The sequence below is a fragment of the Gracilinanus agilis genome, chromosome 1, assembly GCF_016433145.1.
Source record: "Gracilinanus agilis isolate LMUSP501 chromosome 1, AgileGrace, whole genome shotgun sequence".
Lineage (NCBI taxonomy): Eukaryota > Metazoa > Chordata > Mammalia > Didelphimorphia > Didelphidae > Gracilinanus > Gracilinanus agilis.
In genome coordinates, this window is record NC_058130.1 from 543,259,576 (window position 1) to 543,282,336 (window position 22,761).

At 38.8% G+C, this 22,761-nt stretch overlaps 1 protein-coding gene across 1 annotated transcript in view; it reads left to right on the forward strand.

The window, feature by feature from the left end:
• Window positions 1-11,490: 11,490 nt before the first annotated feature.
• Window positions 11,491-22,761, forward strand: part of ABHD3 (abhydrolase domain containing 3, phospholipase) — a 50,210-nt gene continuing 38,939 nt past the window's right edge. Inside the window, exons 1-5 of the mRNA XM_044683014.1 lie at window positions 11,491-11,501; window positions 11,882-12,026; window positions 12,089-12,427; window positions 13,163-13,326; window positions 14,499-14,681. Of these exons, the coding sequence (XP_044538949.1) occupies window positions 11,491-11,501; window positions 11,882-12,026; window positions 12,089-12,427; window positions 13,163-13,326; window positions 14,499-14,681 (842 nt within the window). The remainder of the gene's footprint in view (window positions 11,502-11,881; window positions 12,027-12,088; window positions 12,428-13,162; window positions 13,327-14,498; window positions 14,682-22,761) is intronic.

A 22,761-nucleotide genomic window follows, 5' to 3' on the forward strand; every position in this document is an offset into this window, starting at 1 on the left:
TTGTGTTTTCCTGAGCTCTCTATCATTGTCATGTTAGGACAGACTGACTTCTACTCCTCTCTCTCCCCAAACTCTTCTCCAACAGCCACCCCCTATGAAAGCTAGGAGAATAAGAAAGTCTTTCTCCTCTAAAACTTAATCCCAGCAGAAGTGCATCGCTGGCTTCCCTTTGTCTCTTGTCTACTCTCTCCTTTACTAACTTCCCTCTGTACTACATAGACAATGCAAAAGTGGTGGACACACACACACGGACACACACACACACACACACACACACATTGCTAAGGAACCTGGGTTTTCGTCTATGAAACATTCATTCTATTCATCCTCTTTCCTTCCTTCTTCCTGACTTGGAGCCTTTAGTCCTTTAGAAATCTTTTTTTTCCCCTAAATGTTCCCTCTTTATTTTTTCTCTGTGGCCTTGACCAATTTAAAATTAATTGGTCACTTGAATGAAAAAATACTGTAAAGTCTATTCAGCAAACTTGCTTTTGGCAGGACCCCATATAAGATGTTAGACTGATAATGTAAGATGTAAAATTTTAATTTGTTTAATCTCAAGTTACTTCTATTGTTGAATAAAATAAATTAATTTGTTGTCTACAATTGACATAAACACATCACCTCAATTTCTTCCATTTTCTTTTAGAATTCACTTTTTTATGTTTAATTCTGGAATTCACTGAACTATATGGCACAAGATGTGTGTCTAAACCCCTTTCCTACCAAATTATCACTCAATTTTCTCAAGTATATTTGTTAAATATTTAATCCTTTCCTCAAATTTTATTTTCTGCAGGTTTATCAAACACTAATCTTTTAAATACATTTAGTTGGATGCCTGATACATCTTATATATTTCACTGATTTCTTTCCCTCCCTCCCCAACCAGATTTTTTACAAAATTTATTTTTATTTTTTATTGGTATTTTCTGTTTTTTCTATCACCATAGTATTCCATGTAATCCTTCCCTCTTCCTCTCCCACAGAGCTATTCAATATGGCAAATAGCATTTTTTTATAAAAGAAAAGAAGTCAGCATAACTAATCAATACATTAAAAAAGCCTGAAAATATGTACAATGTGTAACATTTATGGACCTCCCACTTCGATGAAGAGGGTGTTCTCATATCTTTTCATTTGAGTCCTAGAACCAGATTTTTTGATAGTGAAGTTTCTGATTTAAAATAACTCTTGTATAATAAGAAGGTATAAAGTTGCATAGATTTAAGTGGCTATGGGGCATGGGGTGATCAGGGAGGATTCGAATCTCTGGGGTGAGTGCTTTTTGAACACTTTTCAGGGTCGTGCCCCTACCTTTGGTGTATACCTGTCACCTAACTCCCTCCTGTGGCTCCAGGAAACTGTAGTCTGAGCAGTGGCCATACACTGGTAAAACCTTCTTGTGAGATGGGCTAAATTAGGTTGAGGATAACTAATAGACTTTAAACCTATTGATAAGTCAGGGGGTTGCCTACCTCATGCATGTCAAGACTTTGACCTTCAAAATGGGCAGAAGAGAACAATTTTTCCCAATGGTCATGAAGGTGGTTAAAGCAAGCACTAGAAGAGCAATGAGAGCTTGGTCAGACATGGAGGATGCCATGGTCATGCACTGCATCCTGAGCTGTCTCCAGTCATCCTGACTTTTATCCTGCTGCTGGAATTTGTTGACCCTAGAAGAGAGAGTGAGGCTGCTGACTTTGTAGAACATTATTGTGCCATAAGAAATGACAAACGATGATCACAAACAAAAAAACTAAAGTTATACAAAGTGAAATGAGCAGAACCAGAAGAACATTGTCCACAATAACAACAATAATGTATGTTGATCAACTGTGAAAGACTTAATTATTATCAACAAGGCAAGGATCCAGTACAACTCCAAGGGACTCATGATGAAAAAGGTTATCCACCACCATAGAAGGAACAAAGTCCAAATAAAGATTGAAAGGTACCATTCTTCACTTTATTTCCTCCATTAACTTTTCTCTAGTGTAAGCAATATGTGACTTGTTATACAACATGACAAACATGGAAATACGTATTGTATGATAATATAGGTTCAAGTTATGTCATATTACCTGCCTTCTCGGTAATAAGAGAGAAGTGGGAGGGTGGGAGGGAATATGGATTGTGAAATGTCAGGAGACAATTATAAAAAATTATATTGATATATAATCTGGAAAAAAATAAAATTAATTTTTAAAGATAAGGTATCTGAGATACTTGAGATATTTAAGGTAGCTAAAGTACTTAGAATGTTTAAAGTTCTGAAGATATTTAAGAACTTTATCACTATAAGGGCAGTGAACTGGAGCACACATAGATAGAAAGCAGGGATGAGATGATATTCAAAAAAGTAAAATTAAGGGATAAAAAAGAAGAACACACTTGGAAAAGAGAAAAGGAAAGAAAATTGTTTGTAAACTATCTCTCATGGGGAATTTAAGAGTTAATACAGTGGAGGGAAGATGGGGATTTTGGACAGTGCTTAAACCTTACTCATCAGAAATGGCACAAAGCAGGAATAATATCCACACTCAATTAGCTATAGAATGCTATCTTACCCTATAGGGAATTAAGAATGAGGAGAAGGAATAAGAAAAAGGGCTGGATGTACAAAAGGGATGGTGAACAGGGGAAAACAGTGGTCAGAAGCAAAACATTTGTGAACTTGAAAAAGCTGAAAGGAGAAGAAAAGAAGGATAAACACGGGGAAATAAGATAAAGAGAATCACACAATTAGTAATTATAACTGTTAATGTAAACCCACAAAACGGAAGAGGAGAGCAAAGTGTATTAAATGCCAGAATCCCAGAATATGCTATCCATAAGAAACACATTTAAAGCATGGAAACACACACAGAGTAAAGGTAAAGGGCTAGAGCAGAATATATTATGCTTCAGCTAAAGCCAGTGTAACAACTATGGTCTCAAATAAAGCGAAAGTGAAAACTTATCTAATTAAAAGAGAAGGAAGGACATTGCATCTTGATAAAAAATGCTATAGATGTAGAAGTAATATCAATATTAAACATATATGCACCAAATGGCATTGCATATAAATTCCTAACAGAGAAGTTACACATTACAAGAGGAAATAGACAATAAAATTTTATTAGAAGGAGACATTAACCTATCCCTCTCAGAATTAGATAAACCAAAAAATAAATAAAGGAAGGCATGGAGACAGGAGACAGCATGCTATGTGTAAGGAACAGAAAAAAAAAAAAGTCATGACAACACATGGTTCCTCCTCCCCTAAATAAGAGTTTTTAAAATAAAAATTTTTCCGATTGTCAAGCATCTGGGTTTTTTTTTCTCCCTCCACTTACCATCATCCAAGGAAGGAAGGAAGAAAGAACCTTTGCCTCACACAAAATTAGTCAAATAAAACAAATTCCCACACTGGTCATGTACAAAATTGCTTCTCATTTTGCATGTTAATCCATTATCTCTTTGTCATGAGGTGGACAACATTCTTCAGAACCACTCCTCTGGAATTATAGCTCATCATTGCATTGCTCAGTTCTTAAGTCTTTTAGAATTGTTTAGTTTTACTACATTGATATTATAGTATAAATAACAGCAGCTAGGTGGCACAATAGTGATTAAATGGCTGGAACTAGAGTCAGAAAGACCAAAGCTCAAACACGGCCTCAGACACTTACTAGCTATGACATGGCCCTGGGCAAATCATTTAACCTCTGTTTACCTAAGTTTCCTTAATTGTAAAAGGGGGATGATGTTAGTACCTACCTTTCAAGATTGTTGTGAGAATCAAATGAGATATTTGCTTAGTTTTACACAGAGCCTGGTACTTAGCTGGTGCTATATAAATACTTATTTCTTTCCCTCTTTCCTTTTTCATCCTAAATTGTTCTGGTTTTGCTCACTTCACTCTGTTCATACAAATTTTCCTGGGTCTCTTTGAAAGTCTTTCTTCATTTTTTACAACTCAAAAGTATCCTATTACATTCATATACCATATGTTCAGTTATTTCCGAATTGATGGGCACTCCCTAAATTTCCAGTTCTTTTTCCACTACAAAAAGTTGCTATAAATATTTTCATACACGTGGGGCCTTTTCCTCTTTCTTTGATCTCTTTTGAGCATAAACCTAGCATGAGTGGTAGTGGTGGTGGTGTTCTGATGTATTGACTTGTTCATGAATTGGATTTAAGTGAGGCAGAGTTGTTCAGTCATCAGCCTCATTTTTCCAAACAACAAAGTCCAGTAGCAAGATAAAACAAAAGTCAGGAAGACTGATAATGATGCAGTGGATGACCTTGGCATCTTCCATGTCTGACCAAGTTCTAAGTACTGCCATTATATCTGTTGGAATGAATTGGTTTTTTCTGCCTATTCCAAAGGATGAAGTCTTTACATGGTTGGGGTAGACATCCTCTAACTCACAGAAGAGTTTGAAGCCTATTGGTTACCCTTAATCTGGTATAGCCTACCTGTCAAAATGGTTTTACAGAGGGGTGGCTGCTATTCATGCTACAGCTTCTTGGAGCCACATGTGAGAGTGGAAAGGTGAATACTTATAGTATGTAAGCAGCTCTGTAAAGAGCTCAGTGAACCCTCACATCAGCCCTCCCTAAACATCCCTTACTATCCCTGCAATTGGTAGAGCTGGTTCAAAGGTCCCCACACTTTTAAGAAACATTTTATGTATAATTCCAGATTGCTTCCCAGAAAGACTGTGTTTGTCCAATGAATCAATGTGCCTCTTTTCCTGCAGTGCTTCCAACATTCATCATTTTTTGTCAGTTTTGCCAATCTGAGAGGTTTGAGCTAGAACCTCAAGTTGTTTTAATTTACATTTCTCTAATTATTAGTGATTTGGGAGCATTTTTAAAAATATAGCTATAGATAGTTTATGTTTCTTTCCTTGGGAATTGCCTATTCATATCCTTTGACTATTTACTAATTAGGAAATGGATCATAAATTTGAATCAGTTCTTTATTATGTATTGGAGATGAGACCTTTATTAGAGAAGCTTCCCAAAAAGATTTTCCCCCAGTTAACCATTTCTATTCTACTGTTGGCTACATTGGATTTATAAAAATTTCTTTTTTTAATTTATGTAATCAGAATTGCCCCATTTTAACTTCAGTCATTCTATTTATCCCTTGTTGAATCCATGGACTGTTCCCATATCCACAGGTCTGAAATATAATTTCTTCCTTGTTTTTACAATTTCTTTACACTTAGATCTTTTTTTCTAAGTCATGTATACATTCAGAGTTTATCTTGGTACAAAATAGGTATCAGTCTACATCTAATTTTTGCCATAAACTGTCCAGCATTTTCAGAAGTTTTCGTTAAATAATGAGTCCTTACCTCAGGGACTTATCTTTGGATTTATTAAAAACTGTTCTATTAGGTTTGGTTGCTTTTGTATATTGTGTAATTAAACTGTTCCACTGATGGATTTCTGATCTTTTAACCAGTATTAAATTGTTTTGAGAATTACTGCTCTATAATCTAATTTGAGATTGGTACTGCTTTCCTACCAGTCTTTCTACCCAGTTTCCTGTTGTTATCTTCTGCCTGACTTCCAGCCTCCCACAAAGGAAGAGAACTCCATTTCATCCTACTAGCCACCTGCCACTGTGGTGAGGTGAGAGGGTACCATTCCAAAAAATCTTCAGTCTGGTCTCCTGTAGAAACTTCTAGAAGAGAGAAGAAGGTGGAGGGCGGGGAAGGAGAGTAACACCATTCCTTCAGCTCCAAATACTTGTGCCCTGCCTGAAATGACTAAGATTCTGAAAGGACTTCATATTGAGTCCTTACGATCTCTGAAAATAATCTAAAATCTTCTCTTAATGATTAATTCTCTCCTGATCACATTCTCTTCATGCTAGCAATTCTGAACCCGTTAGCCCTCATTCAAACTGCATTCCCTATCTCACTGCCAAATCTTTTATTCCCATTCCCCTCAAATGCTACCCTTCCAGGTTCCATCCCCAAACTACTGCCTCTTCCATTGTGCTCTCTGGAATGCCTGATCCATAGGCAATAAATTTGTTTTCATCTTTAATTTTTTCCTTTCCTACTCCTTCCATCTTCTAGTTCTCCCTGGGACCTGACATATCTCCTGATGACTCACAGCCTCTCTGGTTGCCCTTTCCAGTACTGGTTGTACCTTAACTCCTTCCCCCAACTCACTGGTGGGAAAGCTATAACACTCCTTGCTCTCTATTGAGATTCCAAGTTCTCCCTCTACCACCATTACTCCATAAATTATCCTCCTTTGAGGTTCATTCAATCCATATTTATTGCTCCCCCAAATTCTAACAACTATTGTCTACTGACCTCCAGAACCCTCCCCTTCTTTCCTCAATGAATTTCAGTGATTAGTTCTCATTCTTTTCTCTCCTCCCCAACTCCTACTCCCAAAATATAGGAGAGTTCCATATACATATTAATATTTCCTCAAACACTCTACTTATTTCCTATGACTTCCTTCATCATATTCTTGATCTTGTCATAACCCTCAAATGTGCTATTTTCATGTTCATGAACATGTTCCTTTAATCTGATAACAATCAGATAAGGTATTTGGCATTCTACCTTCCCAGTTTTTTGTCCACACTGTGACCTCTAATCCCTTGACCAATCAGTTCTCTTTTAGGCCATTAACCTATTTATACTCTCTATCTTTCCCTGTCTTGGCCTTTTGGGGAGCCAGTTAAACTAAGTTCTTTTTCTATGTCATTCCCTCCCCCTTATAAAGTCATTGTTCTTTCCCTGTAAAACCCTGGACTCAGCTAACAGTACCAGATCTTAAATTGTATCATAAAGCAGTGACCATCAAAACAATATGGTGCTGCTGTTAGGTTTGTACTCCAAAGAGATAATAAGGAAAAATACTTGTACAAGAATATTTATAGCCTTGCTCTTTGTGGTGGCAAAAAATTGGAAAATGAGGAGGTGTCGATCGATTGGGGAATGGCAGAACAAATTATGGTATCTGATGGCAATGGAATATTATTGTGCTGAAAGGAAAAATGAACTGGAGAAATTCCATATGAACTGGAAAGACCTCCAGGAATTGATGCAGAGTGAAAGGAGCAGAACCAGGAGAATCTTATACACAGAGACTGGTATACTGTGGTAAAATCGAATGTAATGTACTAGCAGCAATGCAATGTCCCAGAACAATCCAAAGGAATGCTATCAATACCCAGAGAAAGAATAGTGGGAACAGAAAAGCAGAAGAAAAATATATGATTGATCATGTAGTTCAATAGGGATGTGATTGGGGTTTTGATGTTAAAGGATCGCTCTACTGCAAATATGAATAACACGGAAATAGGTTTTGAACATGTATAACCCAGTGGAATTGCTTGTCAGCTCTGGGATCGGGGAGGGAAGAAGGGTAGGAAAAATCATATTGGACACTTTGCTAGGTAGTACCTCAGAGCTATTTTGATTTGCATTTCTCTATTCAGAAGAGATTTAGAACATTTTTTTATATGATTATTAATAGTTTTTATTTCTTCATCTAAAAACTGCCTTGACCAATTGGAGAATGATTTGATTTCTTTTAAAGTTGACTTAGTTCTTTGAATATTTGAGAAATTAGACCTTTGTCAAAGAATTTTGTTATAAAGATTTTTCTCAGTTTATTGCCCCCCTTCTAATTTTGGTTGCATTGATTTTGTTTGCACAAAACCTTTTTAAATTTAATATAATCAGAATTATTAATTTTACATCTTGTAATGTCCTCTGTCTCTTGCTTGGTCTTAAATTCTTCCCTTCCCCATATCTGACAGGTATACTATTTTATGTTCACCTAATTTACTTATAATATCACTTAAGTCATACCCATTTTTAACTTATCTTGATATAGGACGTGAGATATTGATCTAAACCTAATTTTTGCCATACTGTTGCCAATTTTCCCAGCGGTTTTTGTCAAATAGTGAGTTCTTATCCCAAAAGCTGGGATCTTTGTATTTATCAAACGTTAGATTGCTGAGGTCATTTACCCTTAGTCTATTCCATTGATCCACCCTTCTATCTCTTAGCCAGTACCAGATTGTGTGTGTGTTTTTTAATTTAGAATATTTTCCATGGTTACATGATTCATGATTTAAACCAGATCAAGATCTATTTCCATATTATTGATACACATGGTAGAATATTTGTTAGTTGATTGACTGAGATTTCTGACATTTTCTTTTGCCAGCTGAATTTCATTTATTTTTTTTCTAGTTTTATAAAGTAATTCTCTGGAAATGTGGTATCACAGAGTAAGTAAATTAACTTGTACAGCTCTGTCATTTTTATTATATTGGTTCAGGTTAACTATGAGCAATGAATATTTCTCCAATTATTTAGGTCTAGTTTTTTTTTCCTCCTTTAAAAAGTATTTTATGGCAGTTAGGTGGCAAAGTGGATAAAGTGCCAGGGTCTGTAGTCAGGAAGATCTGAGTTCAAATCCAGTCTCAGTCATTTATTGGCTATATGATCCTGGGCAAACATTGAACTCTGCTTGCTTCAGTTTCCTCATCTACAAAATGAGCTGGAGAAAGAAATGGCAAACCATTCCAGAATCTATACCAAGAAAATCCCAAAAGGGATCATGACTGAATATTAGCAACAATTCATATAATTCTGGTATGTATTTTGGTAGATAAACTAGGTATATATCCTAGTGTTCAAAAGAGGTGTTTACTAATTGATTTTCTGAAAGGAAGAGGAGAAAGAGAAATAAGAGGGGCAAAGTTTCCATTTCTTTTTTTGGACAAACTTTTCTTTTCCATTTTTGCTAGGCTTAATAGATTCTACCACCTGGAAATGTTAAAGAAATTCAAACAATATCTAATGACTCTGGCTCTGAATTTCTTGCTTTTATCTTTACATAATGTTTTATTTTGTGTTTTGACCACGTAATTTTGCTTATGGCTTTGACATTTGGGCTTCCAAACAAAACTCACATTTCCCGGACTCTTAACTAAGTTTTCTTTTGTATCTCCCTCGGACTTTCTGGACTTCAACAGCATGTACTGCAATCTCATCTCAGAGTCTCCTCAGCCTGGAACATTTTTGTTCCTGCTGTCTTCTTGGATCATCCCATTATGATACTAGCCATCCTCCAGGGATGGGGCCTCCCTTTTAGGGCAGGGTCTAGGCTAGCCAACCTTCATTCCCCTACAGGCTCTATTTCTGACCCTCTAGAGTCTAGACTCTTACCTCCACTCACATCTTTTTAGTTCCCTTTCATATATGTTGTCTTCCCTTTAGAAGGTAAACTCCCTGAGGGCAGGCACTGACTTCCTTTCTGCTTATATTTGCATCACCAGTTCTGCTTGGCAGAACACTTGGCACAAAATATTTAATGAATGTTTGTTGCCTTGCCTTACCTTCTTTCCTGGTTAACTTCATTCTTATGACCTCCTTCTTTCCCCTTGCCTCATTTGACCTTTTGGTTGCCAGCCTTGGATGATAATTATTCTTGGTTTACCCAAGATCTCATCTCCTCCCCTGGCCCTAAAGCTAATATATATATAATTGATGAGGAAAAAATATATAAATATATACAAACTTTTTCCCCATCCATCATATCATTTTAAACCCCAAACTAGGCACATAAATGGGTTGGAAGGTAAAGGGGGATATTATTAGATCATCTTAGTTCTAAAACTCGGTTTTTGCTTTGGGAGTGGTTGAGAGAGACTTTTAAATGGGAAATTACAAAAGAGACCCTTGTTTAAGCACCAGTGTAAGTATGCCAATATACTTGTAAGACTGACACAGGAAGAAGCTGAGAGGCATCAGGTGTCCAAACAATTTAAAAGAAGAGCCAGTTAGTGAGGACAGCTGGGTACCTCAGTGGATTGAGAGCCAAGCCTAGAGACGGGAGGTCCTGGGTTCAAATCCAGCCTCAGACACTTCCTAGCTGTGTGACCCTGGACAAGTCACTTAACTCCCATTGCCTAACCCTTACTACTCTTCTGCCTTGGAACCCAATATATAGTATTGATTCTGAGGTGGAAGGTAAGGGTTAAAAAAAAAAAAAAAAAAAGAGCCAGTTAGGCTAGTAGTATTGAACAAAGAGTTCTCAGACAAGGGTTGAAGAGAATGGTGTTTCGACTCATTTCCTTTTCACGCTTCAAGGTTTAGCTGTCCTTGTACCTAGCTTTTCACCCCCTTCCTCTTCTTCACCAAGCCATTTCATTGTTATCAAAGTCAGGACAAAGCATTTGTATGTCTTAGGTAAACTTTCAAAATTCATTATGTATCACTGTGTTCTGCAGGCCTTCATTACAATAGGACATGTGATTTAGCATAATCAAATGAAACCTATGTACTATGGAAAGTTTGATTTTCTGAAATTAAAGATACATGCATTTAAATAAAGTAAAATTAAAAAGCAGCCCTCATTATTACCCATCATGTTATTCCTAAGTCACCTGCTTTGTCTACCCCTGGTTTCTTGGTCTTTCTTGTTCTCCTTTGAACTGGGGAATACTTTTCATAAATGAAATATTGCAAAAGCAGTAATGGTGGGGGTAGGGAGGCATGAAATTGATGTTTAAATAAAAATATGTGTTTATATATACATACATGTATGTACATGGAAATATATATCTGTCTATATCACCTATTAATATGAATGATTAAGGGTCAATATTCTTAAGATCTTTTCCCTCTTACAACTAGAAAAGTACATTAAGGCCTATCTCTATCATCCCTCAGGCCTGTCGGTGAAGTCTTTGTTGTAGTCTGTTCGATTTTAAAACAGGGTTAGAATGTTATTGAGATAGTTCAATACTTAGCTGATACCTGGTACAAGGTAGATATAAATGTTCTTTCCTATAAAGAATGTTACTTTGATTAAGTTAAGCTTAAATTGGCACTTGACATTCAAACTAAAAATGACACAAAAAATGCTGAACTCAAAAAACTGTTTAGCTAAACTGATAAAGCTCACACCTTACACAAATATTTCTCATTTTCTTTTTGGTGAGTGGAATTCCTGCCATTCTCAGGAGTTATCTGTTTTTTCATGTGGTTGGTTTTTTTTTAATTTTCATGTTTGCTCATTTTAAATGTATCTAAGGATGATTTTGCTGGGTGTCCCAAAATGTAAATGTTCAGAACCCCCATATATTTATAAGTAGAACTACCTAGAGCCAAGCATATCGGGTTAATCACCTAAACATGAAGACAACTCATAATGTGGAATTCTAATCCCTCCCTCTGAGCCTTTTCAGATGCCTAATTAAATTTCCTGGCTTTATTCTTGTTGCTATAAATAAACTTGAGAAAATCTACTTCCCAAATCTTTTCCTGTGCGCCGGTAGTAGATGACCAGACTTTTTACAAAAAGGATTGACTCAGAGTGACTATTAAACCCCGAGCATTCTGGGGACTTCGATTTTGGAGGTCAAGTTCTCGGTTTTTTTGGCCCATTTCCTCTACTTCGGGGCACAGAGCAGGAACTCACTTGTGATCCATGCCTGTGATGTCGAAGATGTAAGCACGATTGGGTGCTCACATTTCTATCGAGAGTAACATTTCTAGTCGCTTCCTCCGCCCTCCCCCTGCCCTCTCCGCTTCGGTCCCTCTTCGGAGGCCACAGCGGAAGAGTGTCTCTCTCTTCACTTTACGCTACGACTTTCCGAACACTTTTCCCCTAACCCGGGAGCCCATCCTCAGTCCTCGCCATGCCCCTAAGACTACCTTAAGCTTTTCCCTGGGAGGGTTAACCCACTCGGGGCAGGAGCTGCTCAAGGTCATAGCTGCCTATGGTCGTCCGGAGGCCAGAAAGGGGAACCTGACCTCTCTATTATTTAGCAATGACCTTAAGTTGACTCCCTTTCCCGGAGAGTTTTAAATGGGGTCGATTTCTGCAGGTCCCCGCCCCCTACCGTCCCCCCGCCCCTGCGGTCAGCCGTAGGCTCCCGGCGACTCCTCTGGAAGGTTCCTTCGTCGAAGGCGAGGGCGGCTCCCAGTAAAGCCGGGGAGGAGCCCCGAGCGGCGGCGGCGGCGGCCGCAGCAGCGGACTGGGGGGGAAGGGGGGGGGGCGGTGACGGGTGGCCCCAGTTACGTCTCCTGCTCAGCTTTGCCCGCCCCGCTCCAGTAGGCGGAAACGGCCCATTTCCTCGGTAGGAGCCGCTGTAGAGGAGTGCCGGCCACCAGCCCGGTTGCTGCTGCGCGCCTCCTTGCTTCAGCTCCCGGAGCTCGGGTCCTCTCCATCCTCCCGGGACCCGGACCAGCGCGATCGGTGGCGCACGGTGCAGCCGCGGTTGGACATGGACCTGGAGATGCTGTCTCGGGAGTTTTCCCTGTATCTGGAGCACCAAGTCCGGGTCGGGTTCCTGGGCTCGGGCGTGGGCTTGTCTCTGGTCCTGGGCTTCAGTGTTGCCTACGCCTGCTACTACCTGAGCAGCATTGCCAAGGTGAACTGGGGAGTAGGGGACCTAGAGGAACCGGGGCGCCCTGGGGGCGGGGTTGGGGCGCAGAGGAAGAGGAACGGGTGTTGGGGGAGGGGGGCAGGGAAGGGGGAAAGGTGCCAAGGTGCCTTTTAATTAGTGAGGCCAAGAAAACTTGAACATTGTTACACTGGGATGCAAGAAACACCTGGTTGGTTTGAAAAGGAATGGAAAGATGACCACTTTCTTCAAACTACCGGCATTCACGCTGTTGCTAAAGTAAAACGCTTTTAATGGGAAGAAGCGGGAAACGCACCCGAGCCTCATCTCCTAAGCTGCCCATATTCATTCCTTTCTGGCGCTAGGGAGCAGCAACCCAGGTCTCTTCCTAAAGAGATGCCCGTGACCCTGGCTGACCGCAGAGCACAGACTGTTAGCATGAGTGCCGGGCTGTCGCTGAATCGCTTTATTATTGATGAACTATGGTAGGGTTCTGGGTGTCTCTCCGAAACTGCTGGGAGTTGTTGGCGTGGCTTCCTTTGCTCAGTCTACACCATCCCTGGGGCTGTTGCAGAAATAAAACTTCTGAGTCAGTTGCGATTCACTGTGAGTTCTTTGCCAAAGGCCGGGGAGCAAATGGAGAGAGACAGAGACAGAGAAATAGAGAGAGACACAGAGACAGAGAGAATAAACGTGTGTGAGCACTAGTGGAATACTAATGACACTGTTTTTTAACCTTTCACTGATCCTGGCTTTTCCCAGAAACCCCAACTGGTGACAGGGGGTGAAAGTCTGAACCGCTTCCTTCAGGACCATTGTCCTGTAGTGACAGAAACTTACTATCCTACCATTTGGTGCTGGGAGAGCCGAGGGCAGACTTTACTGAGACCTTTCATCACTTCTAAACCCCAAGTGCAGTACAGAAAGTAAGTAAATTTAAGGTGTTTTTTTCTTCCCCAGCCATTTTCACTGCCTCCCAGGACAGGATCTCCCCACCATCCAATGCCTGGACCTTAGTACTTCTGTTTAGTAAATATAGTACCTGGGGTAAAGGTGTGTGAATAAAAGGCATCAGAACCCAGAAATTGGTGCAAAATGGGTACAATAAACCAAATGGAAGTGCTGTTCCCAATTATTACCATTCTACCACTATTTTGACCCTAGAAGGACCAGCCCGTTTCTAGAATTAAAAGAAGTATGTTTGTACCTGTTTCCAAGAGCTGATTCAGCTGTCCCAGAGTACCTAAGCCCTTTGGTGATATGCACCATAGAAACAGAAAGATAGTTAATGATGAAAAAAAAAAAAGCAAAAGGTTCTATTCCCTGTGGGTTTTCAGATATGAATTTCACTTATGAGCTGAGATCACTCTATACTGGTGAATGAATGGATTCTGATAGTAATGACCTTCAGGCACTAAAGACAGTCCAGAATGTAGCAGTAACCAGGAGACAGCGATGGTGCCTATTATTAATTTCCCTGAGTCATCTAGTCCTTCTGGAGTTCCTTTTGTTGCCTGGAACTTGGACTGTTTGGGAACATAGTGTGAGTTCATTGATGCTCTATGATAGGTACTTTAAAATATTTTTAAAGTGTTATCTGTTCCTTGATACTGGTAGGAGATAGCATCTTTTAGCTGAAAGCATACTTAAGACCAGGAATCAGATCTAAATTATATCTATTTCTAATTCATTGACCTCCCAGGTGAACTCAATCAAATTGGAAATAATACTGATTCTTCATCCAACTTCATAATGATAGAGAAATATGAAAGAATTTGGACTGCTTTCAGGCACTGTGAAAATATTATTATCATTATTACATAGCATTTTCAAAATTCAGGCCACTGAAGACAACCCCAAAACAAATGCTATTATCATAATAACCTTGTATTCAAAGAAAGTGGCTTTTCCATGGCTTCTCAGAAGCACATGGAAATGCAGAAAAACTTAACCATTTTAAATGAACAAGTAATGTTGTAGATCTATAGTTCTTAAAATTAAGGTCCTCTATAACATTAATTTAATTGTTGGGGTAATTAAGTAGTAAGAATAAAGACTACAAAAGAAAATCATTTTTGTCTTTTGAATTTTTTTAAAGTGAGCTTATTAAAACAGCAGATGGAGGACAGATTTCACTGGACTGGTTTGATAATAATAAGAGTACGTGCTATTTGGATGCTAGTACCCGACCGACTGTCTTATTGCTGCCTGGCCTCACAGGAACAAGCAAAGAATCTTACATCCTTCATATGATCCAGTTCAGCGAAGAATTGGGATACAGGTACCATTGAGTATTTTATTCCAGTTAAATGAAATAGATTAAATACATGATGAGGATAGGTACATATGTCATCTACGGCCATAATTAAACCATCCCCTTATGTAATTGATTGCCAGCACAGCAGGAGTAGATGGTACTACAATCCCCTAAGACTGTATTCTTAATGTCTCACTCAGAGCTTGGTTTAGGAAGCCACAACTTCTTTCTCAAGCATGGGACCATGTCCTAAGTGTGTAAAAACACTTAAAGCATTAGAATTTGTTCCAAGGTCATTCTTATTGTTTCAGAAATGATTCACCTCTCTTGTGTCTGACCAAAGGTTGTTGGTTTATGGAAAGTGTTAGCTGCAGCATTTTTTTGGTGACTATGCTTAGCCTAGTTTCCAGGCAGGATTTTATTTTTCCACAGGTACCTTGCCAACAGCAAATTTTAAGTCCATTTATTTCTGCATCCTAAAGCAAAAATATTAATTGCATTAAGTCGAAAAGGACTTTTGCTCGTATATGTGTAGTCATTTCAACACATTCAGATTCACAAATAGTAATCCCTGTTAAGGCTAACTTTGAAGAGGAAGGACATGGACATCTATGAATAGCAGTTCTGAAGGGAAATCTTTAGGCATGCTCTTTCAGCATTTAGGTTCAAAATCTTCAGCCAACCAGGTTAAGCTGGAATGGCAGATCTGAGTCTTTATTAAATGTTAGGCTTGGACAGAAAACAATAATAAGGCTTTTTTTTGTAAGTGTTGAAACTGCTACCTCCAGGCTTAGCCTGAATCAGTTTCAAAGCTAATTTTTTTTTTAAGTCTCTTGGGACAGGACTTAAACCCTAAGTTGCCACTAGACAAAGCTTCCTTCTGTCACCTAGATAAATTATCCAAGACCACTCTCAGGGCCTTGAGGCCAAAAATATTACACTGGACTTCCAAGGAATAGGGAAGAGTCTAGCTTGCTTATGTCTGATGCTTATATTTCCAGGGCTAACACTGTGATCAAGTCACCAGATATTTATTGAGCTCTGTGCTAGGAAAATTTACATATATAAGAAATAGTCCCTGGGCTTAAAAAGCTTGTAATTTGGCACATGGAATAGGGAGGACTGGACTAGGCCCTACTTTGCTGTCTGCAGATCCAGCCCATCTAGAAATTATTAGATTAAGAGACTTTGGATCTTCATCGGCTCAGGCTTGAAGATGGTAGAAAGAGTGAATAGACCTTGACCATCATGCTTACTCACTGGCCTTAGTTGTAACCTCATTTATTAGCTCAGAGGAGTCTTAGAATCCAGGTCAGGGCCAGGTAAATAATAGAAAGAAATGCTACCTGGTTTCAAAGGTCACCGAGTTAAAAATAGCCTGGAGGCTTGGAAGATGATAATCTCATGACCTTAAGTAATAATAATAATTGTTATTAATATACTACTTTAAAGTTTTTAAACCATTTTATTTTCACAACTAGGTGATGTAGGTGTTATGTTTTTATCCACATTTTATAGATAAGGAAACCAAGGCTGAGAGAGGTTATGTGATTTATCCAGGGTCAATGATAAGTGTGTGAGGCAGGACTTGAAGTCAGGTATTCCTGATCCCAAATATCCTACTTGGTTTCATACTTTACTGACCTAGATAACGAACCAGTCCTAGGTTTCCGACTCGCTGAAATCGAGGGACATTGGATTATTGTTAGATCTGTGACTTTGTAGAGAACTCCCTCTACTAACTTGGATAGGCAACTGTTCTTCCATTTGTGATTTGGGGCACTAAGTGGTCAAGTGATTTGCCCAGGGTCACACAGTCTCTATGGGTCAGAAGGAGGACTTGAACTCAGGTTGTCCTAATGCCATGATTAACTCTATTTTCTATGCTTCTGATAGCTTATCTCATTACTAAGTGTTATTGGACTATATTCTACATAGTTTTATAATATAATAATATACATAGTATATTCTACATAGTAATTAAGCCATTGCCTGACATAAAGGAATTTGATAAATTTAATGAAATTTATGAACTTGGTCATCAGAGCACCATTTAATTCATTACTGTTTAGATGTCACTTAGGTACTAGAGATGTAATTTGCTCTTAGCTTGGGGATCAAACACTAGGTCATTTTTTAAAAAATAAAGATGTTTTCTTTTAGGTAACAAATTCCCTATACTTTAACTAAAACACACAAAAACTAATGCTGAAAATTCTCTTTTCTTTTTTAAAATCTTTACCTTCTGTTTTAGAATTAATATAAGTAATGATTCCAAGGCAGAAGAGTGATAAGGGGTAAGCAGTTGAGGTTAAAGAGTTAAGTGTTGGGGGCAGCTAGGTAGCTCCCCATCTGACCTTAGCCACTTCCCAGCTGTGTGACCCTGGGCAAGTCACTTAACCCCCATTGCCTAGCTCTTCCCACTCTTCTGTCTTGGAGCCAATATTGGCTCCAAGACAGAAGGTAAAGTGTTTAATAAAAAGAGAAAGAGAGTTAAGTGCTATCTGAGTCCAGATTTGAGCCCACGTCCTCCCAACTCCAGGCCTGGAACTATCTACTGAGCTACGTAGCTGCCCCTAATGCCTATTATTTTCAAGTATATTATACCTGAAGCTTCTTTAACTTCAGCTTCTAATGCTAAATTTCCATGATCCTTTGAACTCTACTTATTTAAAATTTATAACTTAAAATTAAATGAACTTGGCTCTAATTTTTCACACTGATAAGGAAATAGTGTTTAATAAAGAAATATTGATTTTAAGGTTATAGGTAGAATTTGGCCTACAAAAGAACAAAATATGCTTAATTCCTTTAAAAAATACTAAAGATTATTACAAATAATTGGTATTTTAAAATTTAATTTAAATTAATTAATTTAGAATAAATTGGTATGTTAATTATAAAATCAACCTTCACTATCCAAATTCTCATCCATTTAAATACTCTTTTGCCAATGTAGACTGCACTCCATCTACCTCTTTAAATTGTATATAATTGCTTTTCATAGCTTTCTATAAGTACTCCAGAGAGACCCAGAATACTGGAAACCTATTTTAGGACTTTTAACTTTCTGCAAGTAGTGGAGCTGGAGCCTTCTCTGGGAGCTTTTAACATTGCAAGACTACTAGTAAAGTACTTGGCCTTTTCATTTGTTATTTCTTGTTCTATGACTGGTCCAATGCTTTTTTCAGTCATATTTTCTTGGCTATGTTTCTTTTTACTTTTTTTTTTTTTAACCTTTACCTTCCATCCTAGAATCAATACTAAGTATTGGTTCCAAGGCAGAAGAGAGAGGTTAAGGTTAAGCCCTGGGGATTATGTGACTTGCCCAGGGTCACACAGCTAGGAAGTGGCTAAGGCTGGATTTGAACCCAGGAACCTCCATCCCCAAGCCTGGCTCTCTATCCATTGAACTGTGGAACTGCCCTCTCTTGAAGATGTTCTTGATACCTCTCTTTGTATACAGGTTATTCTTGTTGGTTTTGTTCAGTCTTATCTGACTCTTCGCACCTCTTGGACTATGCTGCCCAGGGAGTTTTCTTGGTAACAATACTGGAGTGCTTTTCCATTTCCTTCTCTAGGCAGGCTTTTTTCTTAGAAAATCATTAAAACAGATTTCCCAAGAATCTAAATTGGATTGTCTTAATCCAAATCATGCTGTGCTTATATATACTTTTAAGTAACATAGTTACTTTGAAATTTTTTGCTGACATTTTCACTCTAAAATAAAGAAAATTCTTGTAGCATCTGGATACTAGGCTGTTGCTATTCTTAATTTAGCTATTCATTTAGCTACTCAGACGTGTGATCTCATGAGTGTAGGTACTACCGCTTGTACCAGTCACAGTCTCTTCACACTTTGTCATCCGGTGTGATCCTCATCTACCCCTCTCTAAATCACCCATAGAATATCTACCCCAGATATGTGCCAGAGGTCTTCCTCTAGTGCTTTTATGGTCATGCAAAACCCTCTTCCATATTGGTCATTGATGTAAGAGCACAATCACACAAAACCAACTCCCCCTCCCAGTAAAACCAAAGAGACACTGATGGAAAAGACAACTCCAGAAGTTCTTTCTCTGGAGGCGGGTAGCGTTCCCCATCCCAAGTCCTTCAGGATTGTCCCAGATCAGAGCATCGCTGAGAGGAGCCAAGCTGCCACTGGATCATCATCCAGTGTTACTGTTACTGTGTACAAACGTTCTCCCAGTTCTGCTAATTTCGCGCCACATCAGTTCCTGCAGTTCTTTCCAGCTTTTTCTGAAATCATCCTGCTTATCATTTCTTAGAGCAGTCTAGTTATGTTAATGCCTCAATGGTACCAATGTTTTACGCACACTCTAGCTATCGTTTTCCATTCCTGCTGCATGACTGCTCTATCTCCCTTCGTACTTATCTTTGATGTCTTACATCACATTGTGAATGATGGAATTATGCTGCTACTCGGCTCTACCCTGACTCATTGTAGCACTCTTAACTACCTTGTTTGCTCATCTTTGAGACCCTAACCCTCGGATATTTTAAGGATATATTAAGAACAGGACAAAAACAGTGGGTATAAGTCTGAGAAAGGCAGATTTAGGGTCTGTGTAAATAAAAACTTTCTCATTAAGAGAGCTGTTTCAGAGTGGAATGGGTTGCCTTAGAAAGTAGTGAGTTCTAAAGCTTAATGAGGCAGCGAACCAAGCTTGGGACTTGCGGGTAAGGAAGACCTAGGTTCAAATCCCACCTCACATTCACTTATTATTAATTTTTCTAGCCTCAGACTCCTCTGGAAAATGAGAGATTTGGACATTGTGATTCTAGGTCACTTCCAGCTTTTGAATCTGTAATCTTATTATCTCTCTCTGAAGTTCTCTTTGTGAAGGCTGGATGACCACTTGTTTGGGATGTTGTAGAAGGGATTCTTGATTAGTTAGTTGGTCAGAAATTCTGTGGTCCTTATTGAATTGGGCAATCAATGGTAATCTTTAAAAATAGTTTCAGTAAACTGTCGGGAAGAGAAGCTAGGTAGCAGGGCTTGGGGGCAGTGGATAGTGTTGGATTTGAAGTGAGGCTGATTTAAATTGAAATTTAACCTCTGACATTTCAGCTGTGTGATATTGCCTGAATTACTTAATCTCTGTCTCGATTTCCTCATCTGCAAACTGAGAAAGATAATAGTACCTACTTACTTATAAAATATATGATATATAATACATATGTATATATAAAAAATATATATATATATACACAATACTTACTTACAAGATTATTGTGAAGATTCAATGGTAATTGTTGTGTGGAGATGCAAAGCATGGAATCCCTGCAAAGGTACAGGGACAGCCTCACCCAGGTGTTGTGTCCACACAACATAATACATATGAAGTTTTAGGAGTGTGATCCTGGTTAAACCTCTTTAACCTGAAGCTGAACCTCAGTTTTCTCACCTACAAAATGAATATAATAATAGAATTCATCTTAAGGGTTGTTGTGAGAATCAAATGAACAAAGGCATGAAAGCATTTTGCAGCTATAAGTACCGTAAACTATATAAACTATATAGTTTATGTATAAACTATAACTATTATTCTTGGTTCAGCCACTTACTACCTCTTTGACCTTAGACATTTTCCCGTCATCTCTATAACATCAGAGAGCTGGACCAGATAATCCTAAGGCTTCTTTCAAATCTAAATCTATGTTTATATAATCATTAATCAGTTGCTTGTTAGAAAGAGTGACTTTTGCACAGGGTTTAGCATCCTTTAGTTCCAATGTGTTATTATTCCAAGCAAAATCTCTATCAGTCAGTCAATAAGCATTATTAAGGACTTCCTCTCTTTTAGGCACTGTGCTAAACCCTGGGAGTACAAAGAAAGGTAAGATCAAGGTACTTGCCCTCAAAGATCTCACATTCGAAAAAGAGAGTTAATGTCAGCTTCTGGAGGAGGGAGGGAAAGAACATGAATCATGTAACCATGGAAAAGTATTCTAAATTAATTAATCAATTAAAAATTTTAAAAGAGAGTTAATAGGTAATAAAGATGCAAACAGCTAGTTACACATAAGATATATACAGTGTATAGGTTCTCAAAAATTAAGCAAACCTGGGGCAGCTGGGTAGCTCAGTGGATTGAGAGCCAGGCCTAGAGACAGGAGGTCCTAGGTTCAAATCTGACCTCGGACACTTCCCAGCTGTGTGACCCTGGGCAAGTCACTTGACCCCCATTGCCTACCCTTACCGCTCTTCTGCCTTGGAGCCAATACACTGTATTGACTCCAAGACGGAAGGTAAGGGTTTTAAAAAACAATTAAGCAAATCCAGTTAAAACTGGCTGCTTCTACCAAGCTAGAAAGGCTCAGAAGTTTAGTACTAATGAAAAAACTTTCTGCTGTCTGAGGACCAAATGAACTAAATAAAATTCTTATCACCAATAGGCTAACCCTCCAGATAATGAATTCTTTGACCACAGCAACCCATCAGACAAATAAAAATGTATAACAGTCCATGATCTAATACATGTCCACAGAAACTGAGGCAGAAAGGGGGATGGAGGACGCTGATATTTCTACTGCATAGATTACCTACAAAGATTGGTGCTCTAAGACTGAAATGGTAGTCTAACAAACAATTCGCCAATAGACTACTGGAAAAACTAAACTGTAGCCATACTGACGTCACTGTTAAACAGAAAACAAAGAATTCAGAGCAAATGGAAGCATGGCTTATAGGCTGTCCCACCACTATTCCTGCCTTGCCCAACCTGGACTGGTGCCACCACCTGCCTTCTCTGCTCTCACTCCCATGCTGCTGAACATAGCTGGAGGAAGACATCTAGGCATGCCGACCAAATGCACTGTAAATGTCTGTTCTCTAATCTCATCTGGTCCCTTAGTGCAGCAGGGCAATACTTCCGCTAATCCTTTATTGATTCTGTGCTCAAGCCTCCCGTGCCACCTTCATCTCTTCCTCTTTCCATGAGCTGACGACCTCACCTTATGCTCTGTTGGGAAAACAGAGGCCATTTACCATGACCCCCCCCCTCATCTTTTATACATCTCACTGTTAATTCCTCCCTCCTCCTCCAGATGGACAAGAATCCCACAGGATGAGAAGGAGATCTGTACAAGCAGACTCTGATAAAACAACAGATCTGTTGAATACTCCCACCTCCTTTAGGTCTTTTTTTTTTTCCCTTACCTTAAATGCATTCATGTAGTATCATTGATAGGACTTTCAAAAAACATTTTAAACAACATTTATTTATTTTTAAAAAAACCCTTATCTTCCCTCTTGGAGTCAATATTGTGCATTGGTTCCAAGGCAGAAGAGTGGGAAGGAGTAGGCAATAGGGGTTAAGTGCCTTGTCCAGGGTCACACAGCTGGGAAGTGTCTGAGGCCAGATTTGAACCTAAGATCTCCAGGCCTTGCTCTCAATCCACTGAGCCACCCAGCTGCCTCCTCCTTTAGGGTTTGAATCAATCTAAACAATTACTAAAGTACTTGACAGCAGGACCTGTTGTGTCTTGGAATTTATTCATCCCAGTACCTAAAGATCATTTAATAACTTAATGAATAGCTTAATTGAATTTTAAAAAGGGGTTAAAACTCTTTCATCATTTCAACTAGACTCTAGATGATTAAGAAAGAATGTGACATTTTTTTCAGGCATTGTTTAAAGCAGTATCAGTTAAGGTGACTCCTGTGCAGGAATTCCATGCACAAAAGGTCAACCTGCTTTCTGCCCCTTTGTAAGTCTGGCCTCATTATTATAATCAATCCCTGAAAAAACAAATAGCTGACTCTAGAATGGATGGCTTATCTGAGTCTTTGGCTTCTTTCTGCTTCTTTCCTTTTGGCCATTTTATGGTGGACAGAATTATAGATGAATTCAGAGCAGTTAAGATTCCTGCAATGAGGATAAATTCACAGAGAAATAGATAAACCAAAGTTTGAGGTATTGTGAAGGTCAGTGATAAGTTCTGTCACCATCCCCCAGTACCATAGACCAGCTGTGTTAACTAAAGGCAAGTTACTTGACTCATCTGTCTTGGTTTCCTCAACTGTGGTGAAGAAAGGTGGTATTCGATCATTTCTGAGGTCACTTTGTGACTATAGTAT